Here is a 21,454-nt window from a genome sequence, read left to right as displayed (position 1 = left end):
TGCAGTTGTACCGAGACTCCAATTGAATGATTGATTAGCAATCGAGTCTCGGTACAGCTGCATAAAAGGAGCATGTTGTCACTCACTCAGGGTTGTGTGTTCGGTGAGTGGAGAACGGGACTGGAGACAGAGGTAATAGTCATAGTAATAGTTAAAGTAAGAACTTCTACCTGTGTTTGTCTGTGTAGTCCGTTTTATTTGTCTCTTTATTTTGGCTTAAGTGTCGTGTCCTGTGTTTTGTTTGTCTTGCAACCTTTTATTTTCTGCCTTTGTTTAATTGTTAAATGCTGAGCGAAAACAATTGCTCAGCTTCACCAAACTCCACCTCTCTGTTTATTCTGTGTTGGTTCCTGTTCCAGGTTTGATGTCACCCACAGGAGTGGAGAACGGGAGAGAGAGAGACTATAGATCTCAGTTGTCTGTGTAGCGTTCGTCCAGTCTGTGTTTTGTCCGTGTTTATTTGTTTTGTTTGTCTATTTATTTTGGCCTTGTGTGCTGTTTTGTTACAAACCTCTTATTTTCTGTCTGTTTCACTATTAAACTACGCATCAGAACCTGTGTGCAGAGTCAGTTCCAGTTTCTGGTCTGTGGTCACCCACTCCGGCCGTCTTGTGACAGGTTTTATATTGAAGGTAAAAGGCAAATGACCTTCTATTCCTGAACTTTGGTTATAAATTAGTAGTACATTGAGGACTCGCTTGTGGACAACGGCTTTTCATATATACATACTGTACATTTTAGCATTTTTGTAAACATAAGCATGTAGCCATAAGCAAATACTGCATAGTAAGGACAGACTCTTATAAATGTTTACCACAGTATTTTGCACAGTAGAAATATGCATGGTAATTTGACAGTTTCCCCAGGCTTCTGCCATGGTTATACTATGCACTACCTATACGTAATCACACTTTACAATACCTCTCTGGGTTTTATAATGCTTATCTATGCTTTACATGCTTTTACTATGCTCTGCTAGACTTTCCTATGCTTTTACTATAATACACTTTTATAAGGACTGTAACAATGTTTTACTGAAGCTCCTTGTACCTACTGTAGACTTCCTGTTATTAAACATATACTGTACATTTAAATGTATTCTGTTGCTTCCTTATTTACAGCTATATGCCTATGTGCTTGGAAACCTCTGCGCTTCTGTTTTCAGTAACTATAGCCGACACAGGTTTTGTTGAGAATAATCTAATAGAGTAAGTGTGTGAGTGAATGTGTTATCTGTATAAACATAATATATGCAGTATATAAATATAATATAAGCAGTACTCTAAAATGACATACTGTGCAGAAAGACAGACTCCAGAAAAACAGAGATGACAAATGAACTGTGTCCAATAATCCCCTTCAGTTTCACACGATTTTTTTTTATTATTAAGGTTTTTTTTAAACATTACAAAAGTCTTTTTTTGGAACTGGCAACTGAAAACAAACGAAGCGCTGAACAGGAATATAACTGATGTCAAGCTAAATACAATGTACTGAAGTATAAAAACAGTGATTAACATTTAACAGTTAACACTGGTAAAAAAAAAATTGTGAATAAAAGTAAATATTGAAAGCTGAAAATTAAATGCTATAATATTTTATTATGTATTTAGTCATATATAAAATACAGCACATGCCAACTAAAGCCATTCTTACCAATTTCACACATTTACTGTCTGAATAAACCATAGCAGTAAACAGTTGAACCAGGTGACTAACAGAAATACATGATTTAAAAGCATTTCTAGTCAAAACATTTGTCAAATATAGTTTTGTTCTATTATTTCTACATATATTAAAATACAAGTAGTAAGTAACATTTTTTTATGAGAGCATTTTTCTGGCATTTATGTTGATATTGGTTCATAAACATATAGAAATGTTTTAAAATACATTTGGTACAAACCATGATGAGGCAAGGCACCCTCATATTAAAAGTAGTAGGATTAAATAACAATAACGTTCATATTTACAAAATACAAGATAATAACTGTTAACTGCACTTCAGATAAAGCATCATGATGTAAATGACCTACACAAACTGTTGCATTTTGCAGGTTACAAAGAATAGTCAAGGACAAGTTTAATGCGACAGTCAAAAGTAAGACCAAATTGTATTTTAAAAGCTTTTGAATTTCAACAGTAAATACATTAGCGCAATCACTATCATGAGGAAATACCTCCAGAATTAATTACCATTTATAGTTTTAGGAAAACTGAGCAAGCTATTCTTAATTATACTTCCAAATGGTCAGCCAATCAGGTGTAAGAATCATGAAAAGTTGTTCTTACTTATTTTTTTACCAGAAAATGTAGAAACTCCATACCAAATTGTACCTGGCTATGAAAATGCCATCCCAATTTAATATCTGGTCTACCAATCAATCAACTCAAAGGAAGCACCTCAATCTTGTCCAAAAGAGATCTGCCAATGAAATCTATGCCCTGGGTGTGTTATTCCAAAAGTCAAGGGAAATGGGGACGGCACAACGTATAAAGTGTTTAATATATTTTTGGTAGGTCAGAGTACATTTACAGGGTCCTCACTTAATTGACTGAAGTGTTGCTATATGGGCAGATGCTTACAATCTATCCTTGTAGCTGGAGTATGACTCATTTTCCTGGTAGGTATTATTTTAAAAAGTTGTTGGTAACACTTTCAAATAATGTCCACAATTCATAATGAACTTTTTCCTGAGTTTGTGAGTTGAATATGACTGAAATCAAGCGTTCCATGTTCCCAGCAGCGGCATCACTACACACACTTCACTTGTCACACTCTACGTCTTGTATGATGCTGTCTGCGTGCTGACGGTAATGCTGTTCACAGAACTCCCTGATCCGGGTGCATGCCTCCAACATCATATCCTCAGGCACCGTCACCACGATCCTGAAGAAGTTTGGGTACTCAAAGCACTGGGGGGAAAGAATTGTAGGATATTTTCTTATAATTTGGATCACACATTGTGCATTAGAAATGATTAATAATTATTCAAAAAGCACATTACCATCATATGTTCTATCTGTGTGACAATATTTCATATTAAAGGTGGAGTGACACATTTTAATTGAAACAAAACTGCCCACAGTCCAATTATTTTAGAAAATGATTCACATGTACCCAAAAGTGGCGCTCTGTATCTGCAAAACTATATACTTTATTATTTAATAAACATTTCCAGGGCAAAAATTAAAGTCTTATTGATAATCACACTTTTAATATAGATTAACCATCCATTTAAAATGCTCAATCAGAACTCTAAGGTAAAAGTACAGGCAACGTTTTTATTCTGCCCTCTTGTGGTTCTATCCCAGTCTTTACTATATTGTTCTTTCAGTTCAGAATCATTGCAACGTCAAATTGGAATCCTACCGTGGCAGGAAGGCAGAAGACCGACTGCTCTGCTATTAACTTCTCTGTGAAATCCACATCACTCTCAAACTCTGGGAAGTGCTCCATATTGATTCCAACCTGAAATTAACAGTATCAGTATATTGTGAAAACAAACAATTATTTAAAATGTCAAAAGCATGGTCTGCAAAATAATCTTCCAGGGAAGTTTGAGGTGGCTTTTACTGGCACTGTATTTATTGCTATAAAAACCATTGTGAGTTGTAGAAAATGTTATGGTATCAATCCCTTATGTTACTTAAAAAAAAAAAAATGAAAAAGCTTATTTATATAGTTACTTGATCTCTTTTTATTTCAGGTTTCAGGCATTAGAGGACACGACAGTTTGCATTTTTTCCTTGGTGCCAAAACTAATGGTGTATAGTGCTGCTAAATATTTCTGTACCATTCTCTGTTTTCAGCTAAACTTTCAATACATTCATGTTGACATGAAGCCTATGCTTAATCTGACCAAAAAACATGAAAAGTTGAAAAAAAAAAAGTGGGAGAATTATTTGTAACAGAAGACATGATATACCATTGTGATACAATTGCATAATAATCTAATCATTTTTGTAATATATAAAAACTGGGACCATTTAAAATAAAAATAAGAGTTTTATTGTCAAGTTTTCATTTTATTATTAGTTTGTGTGCATAAATTACCTTTACCTGATATTCTGCAGTGTGGAGGTATGATTCAAAAGTAAAATTTTCCCTTTGTCTGTACTTAACATTGTGTTGCATAGAAATTAACCATGCATTTTGAGAATACTGTATTACTTGTTTATTTAGCAGACACCTTTATCCAAGGCGACTTAGAGAATTGGTTGTGTGAACTATGCAACAGCTATTCTATACAGTTCCCTACAGAAGCACACATACACAGTTAACTTTTCCTGCACCTTGCAGAGTTTGATCTTGTTTGTTAGGTGTGTATAATGTATTATTTACTACTAAAAGCCCAGATGGTTTCTTTTTTTAAATTTTCTGTTTTATTTGAGAAGTTCCCATCCATGTACACGTGGTAGCCTTAGTGAATGAGGCTATTCTAGTTTCTTCTGGCTTTACACAAAGGATTTGTACAAAGAACACAAAACACCATGAACAGTGTTTTCAAACTAAACATTACTTACCATCAGATACATAGCACCTGACGGCTTGATTGGCCTGAGGCCAGCAACAGTAGACAGAGCACTGTAACAGATGTCTGAATTGGACTAGTAAAAAAAAAAAAAAAGAGAATAAAAGATTAGTAGAAATGACCGTTTCTATCTGGCAGGCCACACTTGTATAAACTTTTCAGCATGGTAAATGATAAAGTACATTTGCTATCACAAATCAAACAGAGTGACATGACATCAACCTTGAATTTGTACCCATGCAATTTTATTTTTTACATCAGCTTTAATGTTAACTGACTGATGTCCTGCCATTGCAAAAAGTTGGCAAGATAGTTCTGATGTAACACTTTGTACACTTTCTGATCTCCCCTTTAATCCTTAAACAACACAAGGATGGTGTTTTATCTGGGGGACAATAATTATTTTAGATACAGTGGCTCTCAAAAGTATTCACCCCCCTTGGATTTTTCCACATTTTATTGTGTTACAACATGGAATCAAAATGGATTTAATTAGGGTTTTTTGCCACTGATCAACACAAAAAAGTCTATAATGTCAAAGTGAAAAATAAAATCTACAAATTGTTCTACATTAATTACAAATACAAAACAGAAAATAATTGATTATACAAGTATTCACCCCCTTGAGTCAATATTTGGTAGAGGCAGCAATTACAGCCATGAGTCTATTTGGATAAGTCTCTACCAGCTTTGCACATCTGGACACTGCAATTTTTGCCCATTCTTTGCAAAATTGCTCAAGCTCCGTCAAGTTGGATGGGGACCTTTGGTGAACAGCATTTTCAACTCTTTCCATATATTCTCAATTGGATTGAGGTCTGGGCTTTGACTGGGCCACTCCAGGACATTGACATTTTTGTTTTTAAGCCACTGCAGTGTGGCTTTGGCTGTGTGTTTGGGGTCATTGTCCTGCCGGAAGATGAATCTTCTACCAAGTCCCAGGTCTCTTGCAGACTTCAGTAGGTTTTCCTCCAGGATTTCTCTGTACTTTGCTGCATCCATTTTGCCCTCTATCTTCACAAGCTTTCCAGGCCTTTTGGTGGCCTCCCTGACTAGTGCCCTTCTCGCCTGAGGACGGCCTGTTCTAGACAGATTCACAGTTATGTCATATTCTCTCCATTTCCTAACCATGGACTTTACTGTGCCCCGGGGATATTCAATGCCTTGGAAATGTTCTTATATCCTATCCCTGATTGGTGTTTTTGAAGAACCTTATTCTGGATTTGCTTTGAATGTTCCTTTGTCTTCATGATGTAGTTTTTGTTAGGAAATGTACTAACCAACTGTGGGACCTCCCAGAGACAGGTGTATTTAACCTTTTATCATGTGAAACCGTAATTGCACACAGGTGGACTCCATTCAACTAATTATGTGACTTCTAAAGACAACTGGTTGCACCAGAGCTTATTTAGGTGTGTCATAGCAAAGGGGGTGAATACTTATGCAATCAATTATTTTCTGTTATATATTTGTAATTAATTTAGAACAATTTGTAGATTTTATTTTTCACTTTGACATTAAAGACTTTTTTTGTGTTGATCAGTGGCAAAAACTCCTAATTAAATCAATTTTGATTCCATGTTGTAACACAATAAAATGTGGAAAAGTCCAAAGGGGGGGGGTGGGGGGGGGGGGGGGGGGGGGGGGGGGGGGGGGTGAATACTTTTGAGAGCTACTGTATTAGTAACACCAACTTGAGTATTAAGGATAAAATGCATTTACGGTAATAAACAGAGAGGGGGCATTCAAAAAGCCATTTACTTAGCACCATCTTTAAAAGGAGAAAAACACCCATGAAAACCTGAATAAACTACATAAGGAGGTTAGTTTAGATTAGTAATTGTTTCTACTTTGCTGGGTTTGCAACAGTAGTTGTGACTGGTAAGTCTTTTCCAGAATGAAAACATTCAGTTTGGAAGACCACGCTTGTTAAAAAAGTTCTTTGAAGGATTTGATTTAGAGGGAGTGTGTAGTTCCGCTTGTATGAAGATGTCCCAGAATATAAATTTAGACTCAGGTCAGGTGTAAATACAGACTCCATATTTTTGTTGCCGAGTCACTGGGATCCTTTAAGAGGAGGTAATTCGGCCCATCGGTGCTCACCCGGTTCCTACTGGCTGCCGCAGGGAGATAATGGCCTTAATGTTAAAGGCCTTAAGGTTAATGTTCCTGTCATTTAAAGTGTACACAAAGGAAACAGTTACAAAAATAAAATATTTCATCACATACCTTTAGGAAACTGATGGTGTTATCATAAAATTCTTGAGGCGTTTTATTAATGATGGTTTCCAGTGCTCCCTGAACAATTGTGCATGGACCCAAAATTCTCTGGCTTAGCCTGACTAAGCCTTCCTTTATCTGAAATAAAACAATAACACATATTTGATTGTTCATTATGTTTTTTTCTTTTTTTAATTCTTCAATTTTCTTGTGTAACTGGGTTAAAAAAAAGCAAAGATTAGCCACAATTTCTACAGTAAAATACATCCTGTGAAAAGCTTTACCTCATTGCCAAACACATTTTTTCTGTCGTGAATCAGAATCCACCCCATTCTCCATCCAGGTACAAGCCACCGCTTCGCTAAACCACCACAGGACAGGATTGGGACATCCGCGCTCAGAGAAGCTACAGAGGTATACTTGCATCCGGAGAAGACCTGCGAGCACAGCAAAGGTATAAACTGAAAATACAACAAAGTGCACTCACTGTGTGCACATTTATTAGAACACCCCGTTGCTTCCGTTGTTTTGATGTGTTGTGTTTATAAAATCAAACCACTGGAACTGTCTTGGAAAATTGTCAAAATAGACAAATTACTGACTGTCTAATGTTATTGATAACTTTAACAGACCACACATGCAATTAATTTAACATAGTAAGGAGAAAAAGAACACATAGCCACAAATGGTAAAATACATTAGACTTTTTAGATGTTTAAGATGCCTCATTAAAACACAAAGTGGTCCAACATTTTCACACGAGTACCTATTGTTTCACTGAGGTATCTATAACCAGTAGGTATATAAAAGGATATAAATGACAAATCTTGGTGTTCTAATAAATACTCACGCTACAATCATTAGTAAGTTAAGAGCACCATCAAAGTGTGAAGAGCAAACTAATAGGTGTTTTCCAGTATTAGTCAAATGTACAGTAGTCAACTAAAAATCAAATATTACTGTACATTAGATGCTGAATGGTAACATGCAACAATGGCAATTCTAATCAGTACAAAAATGAAAAAAGCAGTTTCCCAAAAGACAGAAATACTGGATATATATAAATACATGTAATAAAGCTTAAAAACTAAAATTTGTATCTGTATAGGGTCAAGTAAAAAATACACTTGCAAAGGAATTTGTTTAAAGGGCTGTTAAAATATCTGTTCATTTTGTATTATGGGGTGGGCACATGTAGTGATTCAGAAGTACAGCAAACTTTCCACCATCTGTAAGGAATTATTTTGACATTAGGGGCCCCCTAGCATATGCACCCTATAAGGCACAACTTTAGCAAGGCAGCTGATTCGCTAAGCAAGGTTTTACAGCTCTAGGTTGCACGCATTATATATAGAAGTACAATAACAATACTATGAAGAAAAAAACAGGCCATCATCTGCTTTAAGTTAGAATGTGGTCTTCAAAAAAAAAACTCAAACTATTTCCATCTGGCACAGCTGAAAGAACCAATCATGTTGGCTTAAAAACCTGCAACGTCATTGGCACATGTCACTTATTAAAAAGACCATATGAAGAACCAAGGAATTCTAGAATACGAAGGGGCTCCACTGCATCTTAGAGCAGCCTGTAAAATGCAAACTGTTATTATCTAAAACCGTGAAAGCTTTCTTTTGCAATGTCCTGTAAACTGTAGACATAAATCCAATTGTACACTTGCTAAATTATTTTTAAAGGTTTGCTAGATGAGTTACTGCAGGGTACCGTGTTCAGCCTCTTATGTCAAAGATTAAAAAAACCTCAGGTATTTTTTTCTTTACAGCTATATAGCAAACATTTACACTTACCATTTCAGCATAGATTTCATCAGCCAGTATTGGGATACAGTTTCTGGAAGCAACTAAAATATGAAGGGTGCTTTTCAGTAAATGGTATAATATACATTGAATTAAAAACTGCAATTCATTGTTTCCCAGTACAATACAGTGAAGGTATACTTTACAATGAACCCTACACAAGACCAGGCTAGGCACAGCTTAGTCACATTTCTAGAAAGTAATTATATGGTTCAACATGGCTCACACACACAAAAAGCAGGACATTGTGCCACATGACAAAATGGGACGAAAAATATATTTGAGCAATATGTTTGCAATACAATTTATACTGAATAGAAAGTGTGATTCTGATAACAGGAAACAGAGACAAACACAGAAGTTAAACTATATGAAGAAATTGCCAGTAAGACTATATCTACAGATAATACAATAACCAAACTATCTGGACTAAATACAGGACCAGGCATTTATTTTTTGTTTCTATTGGTTCAAATGTATCTTTGTGTGTTGAGACTGACCCGTGATGATCTTCTGAAGGTGTGATTTGCTGAAGACAGACCCACAGGGGTTAGAAGGATTGTTCACAATAACGCAGCCAGTCTTATCATCAATTAACGATTCCAGGTGTTTCAGATCGATTTCCCAGGATTTTTCAGGCTGAAAAGAAAATATTGAAAATGTCCCTTTCATTGGAAGTTTCTGTCAAAAAATGAATATCATGTTGGTCTCCTTGTATGTTACTCACTGGTTTGTATTCTAGCTTTTTTTGTCCTAAGGTAGTGAAATGACATTCAGTACTGTAAATACTGTCAAACAACAAGTTATGTATTTCTTATATATAGGTTCCTATTAGCTGACTACAAGCATGCAAGTTTTGCCAATATAAGCTGCATTTCTGGGAAGGTCCTCTAAAATGTATCTATAACCGTTATAAAAACGGTTATCTATAACTGCAAGTAACTACAGTACTATGTGAAAGAGCATCTAGAAGTGGCTTCTTTTCCTTGTTAGGCTACACATGCGCTGATATGATTGAACAGGTGAATGTGTGCTACATACATTTCTGCTAGTATTGGTATGTGCGCATGTTTACCCTGCTGATAGGAACATTGGTTGCAAAGTGTCTTATCTCCAAATAACCAAACAAAACAGTACATCAGTTAATCATTGCCAAAACTCTGATCACCCTGCAGCTGTTTGACCTCATTTTTTTAAATTTCAATTTGCAGCAATACATGTTTTGAATGAAATCAACTACAGTATATAGAATTTACAGCTGTGGTAACATTTTTTCATAAATATTTCTCAAAGAGATCAGAGTCATCTGGGCCAAAACTTTACAAAACTTTTTTTTTTTTTTTTTTTAAAGAACTGCTTTTAAGGACTAAAATGATCTAAATAACACACAAGGAAAAAATCCTTAAACATTTAAAAATGGTTAAATGTACTGCAAACTTGATTCAGTTAATCAAAATTGGTGTTTGTTAACAACACATCTCCTCAATATATAAAGTACAGTGCCCATTAGCAGCTGAAGTTGCTGCAGTGGATTGATAGTTACATCTTACCTCCCCTCACAGGGATGGTTAAATACAAATGTGACATACTGTACATGCATATGGATAGTTGGACAGGTCCCTCCTTATACCTCCAGGTTCTAATACTTTGTGCTGAACAATGTCCATAAGAATGTTCTCTTAAAACTGTACGAGCGATTGGATATATGAATTAATGTAAGCGCCTATTCAAGATATAAACTGATGTAATATGAAGATTGTGAGACATAAGGGGGAATACACACTGCACATTATACTGGAACTTGTTAAACAAATATGAGTAACATCCTCCCAAAAGGTTTAGTGGCAGATCTAAACTTTAATGTCATTTTTAAATTTAAAAAAAATAAATAAATCATAGCATACCAGTAAATTGTAGAGTTTGACATCAATACCCATGGAGACTGCCAGTGTTTTATACAGAGAGAAGCCTGGGCGGGGTACCAAGATGTTCTGACCGGGGTTGCACAGCACAGCAATCGCCAACTCAATAGCTTGACTGCACCCGCTTGTAAGGATAACATCCTAATGGGAAACAATGCACTGATCATTATATCAACTAACTTAAATATGCATCAATGTTTGATTCTAAATACTGTTCATATTTGTTGCCATTTTTTTGCAGTGATTAATGTTTCTGTCCTGGTGAACTGGGAGAAATGGAAAGTACCTTGGCATCCAGAGGGGCTTCTGGGCAACTGTAGAAATTGGAAACGGCCTCCCGACTTTTCTGATAACCTACACATCAAATGATCCAACAAATGATTAATTTTCAAAATATTTCTGTTATAAATCTCTTATGCATTAGGGTTGGCACAGCGACCTTTTATGAACACTTTCAGCAGTTGTTCTGTGCTATTGATGAATATTCTCTGAATTGATAAGGCATCTACTGTAGTAACACAATAATACTACATACCTATCGCAGGTGCGTAGCCATTAAATTTCTTTGAATCAATAGCTTCCTTCATGGCTTGTAGAACATTGTCATCAGTGGGAAGATTTCCAAAAATGGTTGGGTCACCTATTAAAAAGAAGATTGTGATGTAAAGATTGGGAATACAAATCACAATTATATAAGTTTCTAAAGCACACTCAACTTTTCAATATCACAGTTTACAAGGACATTGCCCCACCTATGGAGTAGAGTCCATCATGTAATGCATTAATTAAAAAAAATTGTAAGTAAAATTACAAAACGATGATTTTACAATTGAAAAACAAGTAAGGGGTTGCATCAGGATAAAAGCTTTAAATATCATAGTACAGTATAAGCAGGTAGCACCTGTGAATAAATTTAAATGTCATTTCTTTGATGTCAAGCAATAAATCAATTATTAGATACAGACCACATTTTCAACAGTTTAATGTTTCAGTTTAATATCCATGGGTTAAGTAAATGCAAATCAAGTCTGTTCATATTATATCAGGGCCCGCGACTGACGCTTGTGGGTTACATTTGAGGGATTATTTAAAGGGAAACAATTTTGAATATGCAGGTTTTTGTTTTCTTTTATGTTGAACAAAAAACAACCCCGATAAACATTTCAATAGTTAGAGAAAAGGTTATGACGACAAGTGCATCGTTGCAATTAATTCTGTTGAGCCGGGTGCAAACTGACTGGCTTTGTCTGCCGCTGTATTGCATTCTAGAACTACTGACTCGCGGGACTTGATTGCTGCTGTACTCTGATTGGGTGAGGAACATGATCATGTATTACACTACTGTTCGTTAAAGGCCAGTAGGCACTGATTCGTTGAGCCTCACATACTTGTAACTGTTTTCTGTGTCTATGTCCGAGGGGAAATAAAAGAGTGTGCACCAGATGTTAGGGTGTGTGGATTCAGAGAGTGGAGGATCGTGTGCTGTGAGCCCGCTGCAGCAAATAAAGAGCCTGCAAGCTATTGAAACAGTGCTCTGTTGCCAAGACTGCCTTCTTTTTCTGACAGCAATTGCACCCACTGCAACAATACATAGGAACATTTGACTGAGATGGCAAAACTGGATCATTTAAGAAATATTGTAAAATCTTACAAAGGTGTTCTATTTTGACTTACCTATAGACAACGCTATCATATTTTTCCTTGGGTTCGGTTCAACATTCATGCTGTCCACGATAGCCCTGATAGGGTTAAATGTTTTTCTGGACATCTCAGAGGCTTTAATATTCCATTTGGGCTTCCTGCTTTTCATTTTTGCCTGGTAGAGGCTCCCGTTAACGTGGTGGACACTGTTACCGTTTACCTGGATCCCATATGATTCGTTCTCCATCTTAATAATAGGACCTTATAAAAAAAAAAAAAGTAGAAAATGTGAAGTTACATGCATAATAGCCTACTACATAATATTTTGACAATGGCAGTTACTTGGAAGTGGCTGATGTTTAATTATACTATTTACGGTCTCACTAGCAATTGACTTACACTGATAACGTAAGTACACCATTTACATTGGAGCTCGTCCAGGGCTCCAGAAAAGCAGGATCCAAAGACAAGCTAAACTACTACCATTAATCTCATTTTGGCATTCCCACAATAGCCTTCAGCGGCAGTCAAATACACTTGAACACTCTCAACACACGTAGGTGTTAGGAAACCGAGCTGTGTTCTGAGCTACGCAGATCCAGTAAGCATAATATATACCTTGTATCCTACAGTTATTGCGAGCCAATCACTGAAGCTTAACTCAATATTAGCGGATAGCAACAACTTGGAAGATTAAGATGAGATCAATCGTAACTTATTTAAATTGCAAGCACCCTAAAATAAAAGTCGGTGACATTTCTTGTGAAGTGCCACGGAAGCAGCTTGCGGTTGCTAAAGAAATAGAACTTCCTCTTTCTCGCTAGTAGTCAGTACCTTTCCATCCCTTAAAAGGGCCACCTGTCCTTCAGCAAGAAAGAGGATGTATGTTCACAAACAACTACTGATAATAACACATTATTATTATTATACCTAAATCTTACAAACCTGCGCATGGAACCCCTAAACAGCCATAGCAGTAGCAACATTAAAGTGGCCTATTAAATTGTACAATAACACATCATATAACTAATATCATAACTGCTTATAATTAACTTATTATGGCTTTAGCGAGCATGTCTTGTTCCTCCTGGCACCATGACAACATCTGTCCTGTCACGTAGGCTTTCTTGTAGTTACTTTAAAGCATGACTATATATCGGCATTTTCACTCTGCCTTAAACCCTCTTCACTTAGCAATAATAAGAAGCGAGGTGACGGTTGAAAGAGGAAGAAAAACGTCTAGACTATAAAAGTTTATTTTTTAATTCTAAACATCATAAAAAATAAACTTCAAACTTATTACATTGCTATGATCCCTTTAAGTCACACAGGCTAAGCAAACACATGAACATACAGCTCAGAGGTTAGTACAGAATTGCATGAGATGTAATTTTCCCACCACAAGTTTTACAAAGAAAGTGAACAATTCCCAACTTTACATATTCATAATGAAAAAACAAAATTAACCAAACTTTACTATCTGTTTGTATTTATGAAGATTAAATATATATATATATATATATATATATATATATATATATATATATATATATATATATATAGTTAAACTGTATATACATCATGATAAGAGCTATGATTCGCAAGCGTTCTCGATCTTTTTTGGAGTATTGTTGAATTCAGATGACAGGTAACAGCAATATTACTTACAAAAGTCAAATAAATATTTAACAAAAAATACTGGAATATATATTTTTAAATAAAATAAGCAAACTGTATGAACAAGAATTAATAAAAATAACACTTCCTGCCGTTTAAAATAGATTATTATCCAATACTTCAAAATGTGTTTGTAATAATAATACAAAATGTACATGAAAAGGTACATATTTAAGGAAAAGGTTATTTTAATTAATGAACACACAGAAAACAAGAACATCTTTGCAGGCTGTATATTTTAAAATGAGATAATATTAAAAAAGTAACGCAAATAATAGAATAGCATATCTTATAAATGAAATTACCTTTTGGTATCGAAGAACAAACGTAGACTTCAGCAGTAAAGACTTTTAAAAATAACACCACTGAATGACTGAAAACCGCTTTACCAGTTCCTTTAAATTTGTCCCCAAAATGGGAGTTGATCCCTAACCACCATCCATTGGTGGAATCTGAGGGCTGTGCCCCACACCCCTCTGCATACATCTTTCCCAAAAAAAAGAAAAAAAAAAGAAAAAAGAAAGAAATAGATAACAAACAGCTGTGATCAATTCTAGCCAGAGATGGTAGTTCGGCGTTTTGTAAATTGACGTGTTGAAAAGCATACAGTGCTGGTTAAAGTGGTCCAAAAAAAAAAAACAAAAAAACAAATCCCCCCCCCCCCCCCCCCCCCCCCCCGCCCCCATCCCTTTTTTTAATTTTAAAAGTTGGTTTACTGTAAATCTATTAAGTACATAGATTGATGTAAATATGACTATTTACAGCGCCGTCTGTGTGTCCGGTTTGTTTCAATTATCTTTCTAACCATTAACTCTCCATTAGTTGCTGGAATTTTCAGCAGAATTTTCTGCTAACTTGTATGGAATTTAAAGTAAGAGCAATCACAAACCCGTGTGCATTACCGCAGTCAACCCCACATAATGTCAACTTCAGTTTAATATCAACACATTTACAACTTATTTTTAACCGCATTTAATATCACTTTGGGAAATAAAACCATACGATTTGAAGATTAACAAGCTGTACAGTACATGGAAAAATAAACTAGCACAAACACAGATTGCAATGTTTGTTTATTTGAATTTTAAACAAAACAGAAATGTCGGCTCCATAGTCCTTCTGAAGAAATATTAAAATGGTTTGACTGCAGTTAGAGGTCCTTTTTATAATGCTATAGTGCAAATAATTTAAAGTGGACTTGTCTTTAATGCTGAGCTATATTGTATAACAGTTTTGGAAGTGTATTTTTAAAATATTGACACAAATTACAACTCCAAATAACATGGTGTGGGGGACTATTGAATTCAATTTTATTGACACAAAAAGAAAATAACATGACAAGAAAAGACAATTTACAAATTGGTAGTCCTATTGATATGCATTGCAAATGAACTGTTTGTTACTCATCCTTCCAATTTGCCTTTTTATTCCCAAGGGTAATGAGAGGATGAACTGTTCTGAACTTTAAATGTGAAGCAAGTGTTTTGCCACAGGCAGAGAGGCATCCATCAGAACTAGAGAAGCATATTGTAACTCTAACATGGTAGTTAGGGACAACCTACTAATAAATTGCAACACTACACTGCTTTGCACAGTATGTAATGAACATATCTATTCTATAATCTGATTCTCACCTACAAAAACTTCAGATGCCACCATATTGTTTGTAGTTTCTTGCTTCCAACACAGCATGTAAAATGGAACCCTTTGTAATTGTGTCATCTGAGTATTATGAGTCCAAGTAATGGACTACAAAAGAAGGCATGGCTGGACAAGAACATTAAAGAAAACTAAAATTGTTAATCGTCCTGAACTATCATGCAATCGTCCTGAACTATCATGCAATTGCCTTTGAAATAGGCTTGGCCCATGCAACTATGTAGTTTAATAGTTAAAAAGAAAAAAGGAACAGTAGCTTTTTGGTGAATTCTTTTCTTTTAGACGTGTAAATCTTGAACTCATTTTTAATCCCACTTACTGAATCTACTGGGCATGTACTGTAACTCTTGAAAGTAATTTATCTTGATTACACTTACATTACAAATGTGTACAAAAGCTAAACAACAGATAGTATTGGTATTTACCACAAAGGTGTGCAGATAATATATAATTTCAGTAGATCAGTATTCAAGAGCAGATATTGTCAAACACATTGAATACAATGGAAACTAAAACTAGGGAGCTTTTACACCTGTATGGAACTTTATTCAGAGAAGAGTACAACTATGCACTACCATTGATGGACAGCGGTTAAAGCAACGTCAGTGAAAGGGTTAGTAGACAATGGAACGTAAGGAAATTAAATGAATAGAGCTGTTTACCCATTCTTGTAACATTTTATTTCATGTATGATACCCATGAATCATACAAGTGCATTTAGATTTTGCCAAAGGGGCTGCCATTCAACTGAAATCATAATCTGAAATGATTTATGAGATACTGTAGGAGTAGCTGAAGAAGCAGCAGTGAAGAACTTACAAAATTATACTATATGCTTAATTAGTAATGATCAGTATGGCAAGCCAAAGATAACACCAGCATAGCCTAAATGTAAAAATGCCTTAAATACAAAAGGTAGCATCATATATCCCAGAGTGAAGATCCCTCACCACCCTGGAAGGGCGACTAACATCCTGGGTGGACCTGCATATTGTTGCTGATCGAGTCTATCTGAGATGTCTACTCTGACAGACACTGACAACACCCTCTGTGCTGGTACTGTCTGTGTCATTCAGGAGGCTTCAGTAATCTGATCCAGGTATGGTATTGAGAGATAGAACCCTATCTGACCAGATGGTTCCTTGCCATTCTCCTTTGGCCACACTCAACTAGCTCCCAGGAGGTCAGTCTGATCAGGGTGGAACATTGCCAACCTTAACCTGAGTTCCTCCTGTGCATGTCTAGGTACCACTCTTAGCCTAATGTCCATTATTTCTGCCTTCATTGTTTTTAAAAGGTCACCCGCAAATATTCTACAATCTATTGCTTTGGTCAAATTGCGCAAGGCTCCCTCTGTTCCATCCATTAGCTCATATATAGCTGTGCCCTGGAGTCTAATCCCTTGATTTACATACATTTGTCTATTCCCCTATCTTTCCATTCCTTCTCCAACACTACTTGCTATCCAAGTTTGCCCTCTTGACATTTGATAAATATCCCAGCTGTTTGCAACAGAATTTCCTGCACCAAACCAGCCTGCTATTTCATCAAAAAGCCCCTTCTTCCTACATTTCTCATTATCTTCATACACTTGTTTGGCTATTCGCTCTTTCTAATCTTTTATTGTACTATGTATTTCCCTTTGAAGTCAATTCTGGATATTGGTACGTTGCTCTGACCTTACAAATATAGGTGAATCATTGTTATTTTTAACTCATATATGTAAAATTCCATCTTTCTAGAATCCAATATTCTAGCTAGACCACCTCAATCTTGAAATGCATGTAAGATTGATTACAAACTAAAACTATGACTTAAAAAAAAAAATGATCACTATACATTGAACTTGTACTAAAATAGCGTGTGAATTCTTAACTACCTATACAGTGGCTTGCGAAAGTATTGACCCCCCCCTTGGCATTTTTCCTATTTTGCTGCCTTACAACCTGGAATTAAAATGGATTTTTATTTGGATTTCATGTAATGGACATACACAAAATAGTTCAAATTGGTGAAGTGAAATGAAAAAAATAACTTGTTTCAAAAAATTCTAAAAAATAAATAATGGAAAAGTGGTGCGTGCATATGTATTCACCCCCTTTGCTATTAAGCCTCTAAATAAGATCTGGTGCAACCAGTTACCTTCAGAAGTCACATAATTAGTTAAATAAAGTCCACCTGTGTGCAATCTAAGTGTCACATGATCTGTCACATGATCTCAGTATATATACACCTGTTCTGAAAGGCCCCAGAGTCTGCAACATCACTAAGCAAGGGGCACCACCAAGGAGCTCTCCAAACAGGTCAGGGACAAAGTTGTGGAGAAGTACAGATCAGGGTTGGGTTATAAAAAAATATCCGAAACTTTGAACATCCCACGGAGCACCAGTAAAGCCATTATTAAAAAATGGAAAGAATATGGCACCACAACAAACCTGGCAAGAGAGGGCTGCCCACCAAAACTCACGGACCAGGCAAGGAGGGCATTAATCAGACAGGCAACAAAGAGACCAAAGATAACCCTGAAGGAGCTGCAAAGCTCCACAGCGGAGATTGGAGTATCTGTCCATAGGACCACTTTAAGCCGTACACTCCACAGAGCTGGGCTTTACGGAAGAGTGGCCAGAAAAAAAGCTATTGCTTAGAGAAAAAAATAAGCAAACACGTTTGGTGTTCGCCAAAAGGCATGTGGGAGACTCCCCAAACATATGGAAGAAGGTACTCTGGTCAGATGAGACTAAAATTGAGCTTTTTGGCCATCAAGGAAAACGCTATGTCCGGCGCAAACCCAACACCTCTCATCACCCCGAGAACACCATCCCCACAGTGTAGCATGGTGGTGGCAGCATCATGCTGTGGGGATGTTTTTCATCGGCAGGGACTGGGAAACTGGTCAGAATTGAAGGAATGATGGATGGCGCTAAATACAGGGACATTCTTGAGGGAAACCTGTTTCAGTCTTCCAGAGACTTGAGACTGGGACGGAGGTTTACCTTCCAGCAGGACAATGACCCTAAGCATACTGCTAAAGCAACACTCGAGTGGTTTAAGGGGAAATATTTAAACGTCTTGGAATGGCCTAGTCAAAGCCCAGACCTCAATCCAATTGAGAATCTGTGGTATGACTTAAAGATTGCTGTACACCAGCGGAACCCATCCAACTTGAAGGAGCTATAGCAATTTTGCCTTGAAGAATGGGCAAAAATCCCAGTGGCTAGATGTGCCAAGCTTATCTATACATACCCCAAGAGACTTGCAGCTGTAATTGCTGCAAAAGGTGGCTCTACAAAGTATTGACTTTGGGGGGGGTGAATACTTATGCACGCTCAAGTTTTCTGTTTTTTTGTCTTATTTCTTGTTTGTTTCACAATAAAAAATATTTCGCATCTTCAAAGTGGTAGGCATGTTGTGTAAATCAAATGATACAAACCCCCCAAAAAATCAATTTTAATTCCAGGTTGTAAGGCAACAAAATAGGAAAAATGCCAAGGGGGGGTCAATACTTTCGCAAGCCACTGTATGTAACACATTGGTAGGTAACTGTTTCTTTTCTCATAGTTATAAAAAACCTTAATTATATCCTGTGATATTCTCTATACAATACCCCCACAAATATAATCATTTTGCACAACACTTCTATTGCTAACTTATTATTACAAATAATATTAACATGAATTTCCCTTCATTCATTTTAGACATATACAACACTACAGTGAATCATTCAAATGTCACGTTCTTTTCCAAATGAATGTCCAGTATAGCTGACAATATTCTTCAGTAGCACAGCAGTTTTCAATGGTCCCATTCCATTCACAGCCCCTGCTGTATGATCAGTTGTTTCACCGTTGTCTCCACCTGTGTCCCAATACTTGAATCTCCATCAGAATTATTTCTTTTCCGAACCTAGAGGAAAAATCAAGTGCCATATTAATTATTTTGATAACATCTGATTTCATTTAAACCTTCAATGGGGTTATTCTCTCCTTGAATTTTCTTTTTCATCTGGGAATAGGCTATTAAAGAAGTTTGTAACAGAGAAATATAATACTCGCTTCTTAAATCCAGTGATCTGTTTAAGCCTTTGTAAACTTATTTATTTACCAGATCTCTACTGGTATTTAAGTGCAAGTCTTTTTATTTTTGTCTTATCACAAAACAGCTATTTCTGATCACATCACCCAGAATCGGAAAAAAAAAAACAACAAAAAAAAAAAAACTTTTCATACAATTTTTATTGATTTGTACAAATTTGTCCATAACTTCATATGGAACTTTCCCAACTGCCACCCTAGCCATCCCCCATTTTTTTTCTTTTCATAAGCAACAGTTGTTCCCCAGTTTGAAATTGTAACCCTTTAGGTGGGGGCTTAGTCCTGTGCTAATTGTGCGCTACTTCGATTTGTGCTTATAATTGACAGAGAAACCCCTGTAGGGTGATAGTATGCTAACACAGACTGCCTAATGTCAATCAAACATTTTACACTTAGTTGCCGGTCTATTTAGTATACATTATCCCTCAGTGATATCTTGTATATTTAATAAAAAAAAAAAAGTTATTGGTATTGGCTTATTCAATTTTCAATTTAATAACCCACGCTGTTGCAGCTGATAAAACAGTAGCCTATTAGGTAAGTTATTTAGTCTCTCTGTGTTAGTTTATCTGCCTGTAGCAAACAGATTCCTTTCTCTGTTTTTATTGTTTTATAAATTTAATTATAAAACCCTTTTCAAAAACGTGTTAGTTTGATTAATATCACTCCATACATTTTCAAGAATTTACAAATAAATCTGTTCATTCTTGAAAAATAAGTTTCTAAAAACTTTCCATAATCAGTACTGCTCCGTCTATTTAATCTAAATAAAAACAGTTTTTAAGTTTAAATTTACATTTTACTTGAACCACGGTGGAATTGAATCATCAAAATAATAAGTCATAACATAAACAAAGCCTGTGACTGTGTTCTTTATTTAATTAATTCAAACGGGCGTTTCCCCATGCCCAATCATGATAATGCATTTTTAATACTGTGAGTGCATATTACTTTTGCCTCTGTGACTGTGTTCTGTATTACAGTGAAAAGTTGACTTTATTTTGTTACGCACTACAACACTGCCACTAGCTCAGCGTCTTGCGTTGAACTTCTGCAAAAGGTTATCCACACCCTATATTCACAGGAAAACGAGCATTAACCAACAGACTGTCGATCCTACCAGTACCACAATCCTCCAAGCCTACAGTCCTATACTGCACTGTAAAATCCCTTGCACCAACATTCCTATTTCATTCGCGATCTTTGTGGTTCAGTTATCACATTAATCTAGTTATCACCACCTCATGTGTATGCTGGTATTAGGTTTTTGAACGACTGAAAAAGTAGACTCACAAAAGCTCTGTAAAATATTAATTGTGATGAACATAACATATCCTATTGTGCCTAGGGATCTGACACCCACATATATATTCTGAATCTTTGATAACACCTTTAAATTACCCTCAAATTGTTTTAAACAGAATTACATTTATGCATAGACACTCTTATTAATGTAATAAAAAATGCATGCAGCATCCATTTTGCCTGCTTTCCGTTGTCCTTTTTAACTAAATCAATACAACCTATATCACGCATGTGATCTGTGGTTTCAAATATGTATTAAAAGGTGATTCATAAAATTCACAAACAAACAAACACTTAACTTGCTTCATGAAAATATTTTTAATAAAATATTTCAAGGTTGATTTACCCAATTAGTTTCAGATTTATTGATCTCCAAAAACATTTTTCTTCCTAAAAGTTTTTTCAAGCAGTCAATGTAGCAGCAATCTCTACATTATCTCTCCCTGCACTCTTTTCTAGTTAACCCTTAGAAAAACAAAAAGCTCTTTATGTATATCAATATAATCCAACACAAACTTTTTCATTGTTCCTTTGTATATTTGTGTTACTGTTTCAGTCCAAAGGTTGACCATTCATTTGCAGTCAAACAC

At 35.8% G+C, this 21,454-nt stretch overlaps 1 protein-coding gene across 1 annotated transcript; it reads right to left on the bottom strand.

The window, feature by feature from the left end:
* Positions 1-1,358: 1,358 nt before the first annotated feature.
* On the bottom strand, positions 1,359-14,310 carry LOC121296569 (tyrosine aminotransferase-like). The gene is made up of 12 exons (XM_041222275.1): positions 14,115-14,310; positions 12,166-12,393; positions 11,027-11,131; positions 10,778-10,845; positions 10,474-10,632; positions 9,070-9,208; positions 8,561-8,613; positions 7,040-7,192; positions 6,765-6,893; positions 4,528-4,611; positions 3,374-3,472; positions 1,359-2,916 (listed from the first exon to the last, which is right to left on the bottom strand). The coding sequence occupies exons 1-12, from the start codon at positions 14,293-14,295 to the stop codon at positions 2,767-2,769; spliced, it is 1,548 nt and encodes a 515-aa protein (XP_041078209.1). The 5' UTR covers positions 14,296-14,310; the 3' UTR covers positions 1,359-2,766.
* Between the last annotated feature and the right edge of the window lie 7,144 nt (positions 14,311-21,454).

This window comes from Polyodon spathula, chromosome 21 (genome assembly GCF_017654505.1).
Source record: "Polyodon spathula isolate WHYD16114869_AA chromosome 21, ASM1765450v1, whole genome shotgun sequence".
NCBI lineage: Eukaryota > Metazoa > Chordata > Actinopteri > Acipenseriformes > Polyodontidae > Polyodon > Polyodon spathula.
The sequence above is the reverse complement of the archived record's forward strand: the minus strand, read 5'-3'. Positions and strand labels throughout refer to the sequence as shown.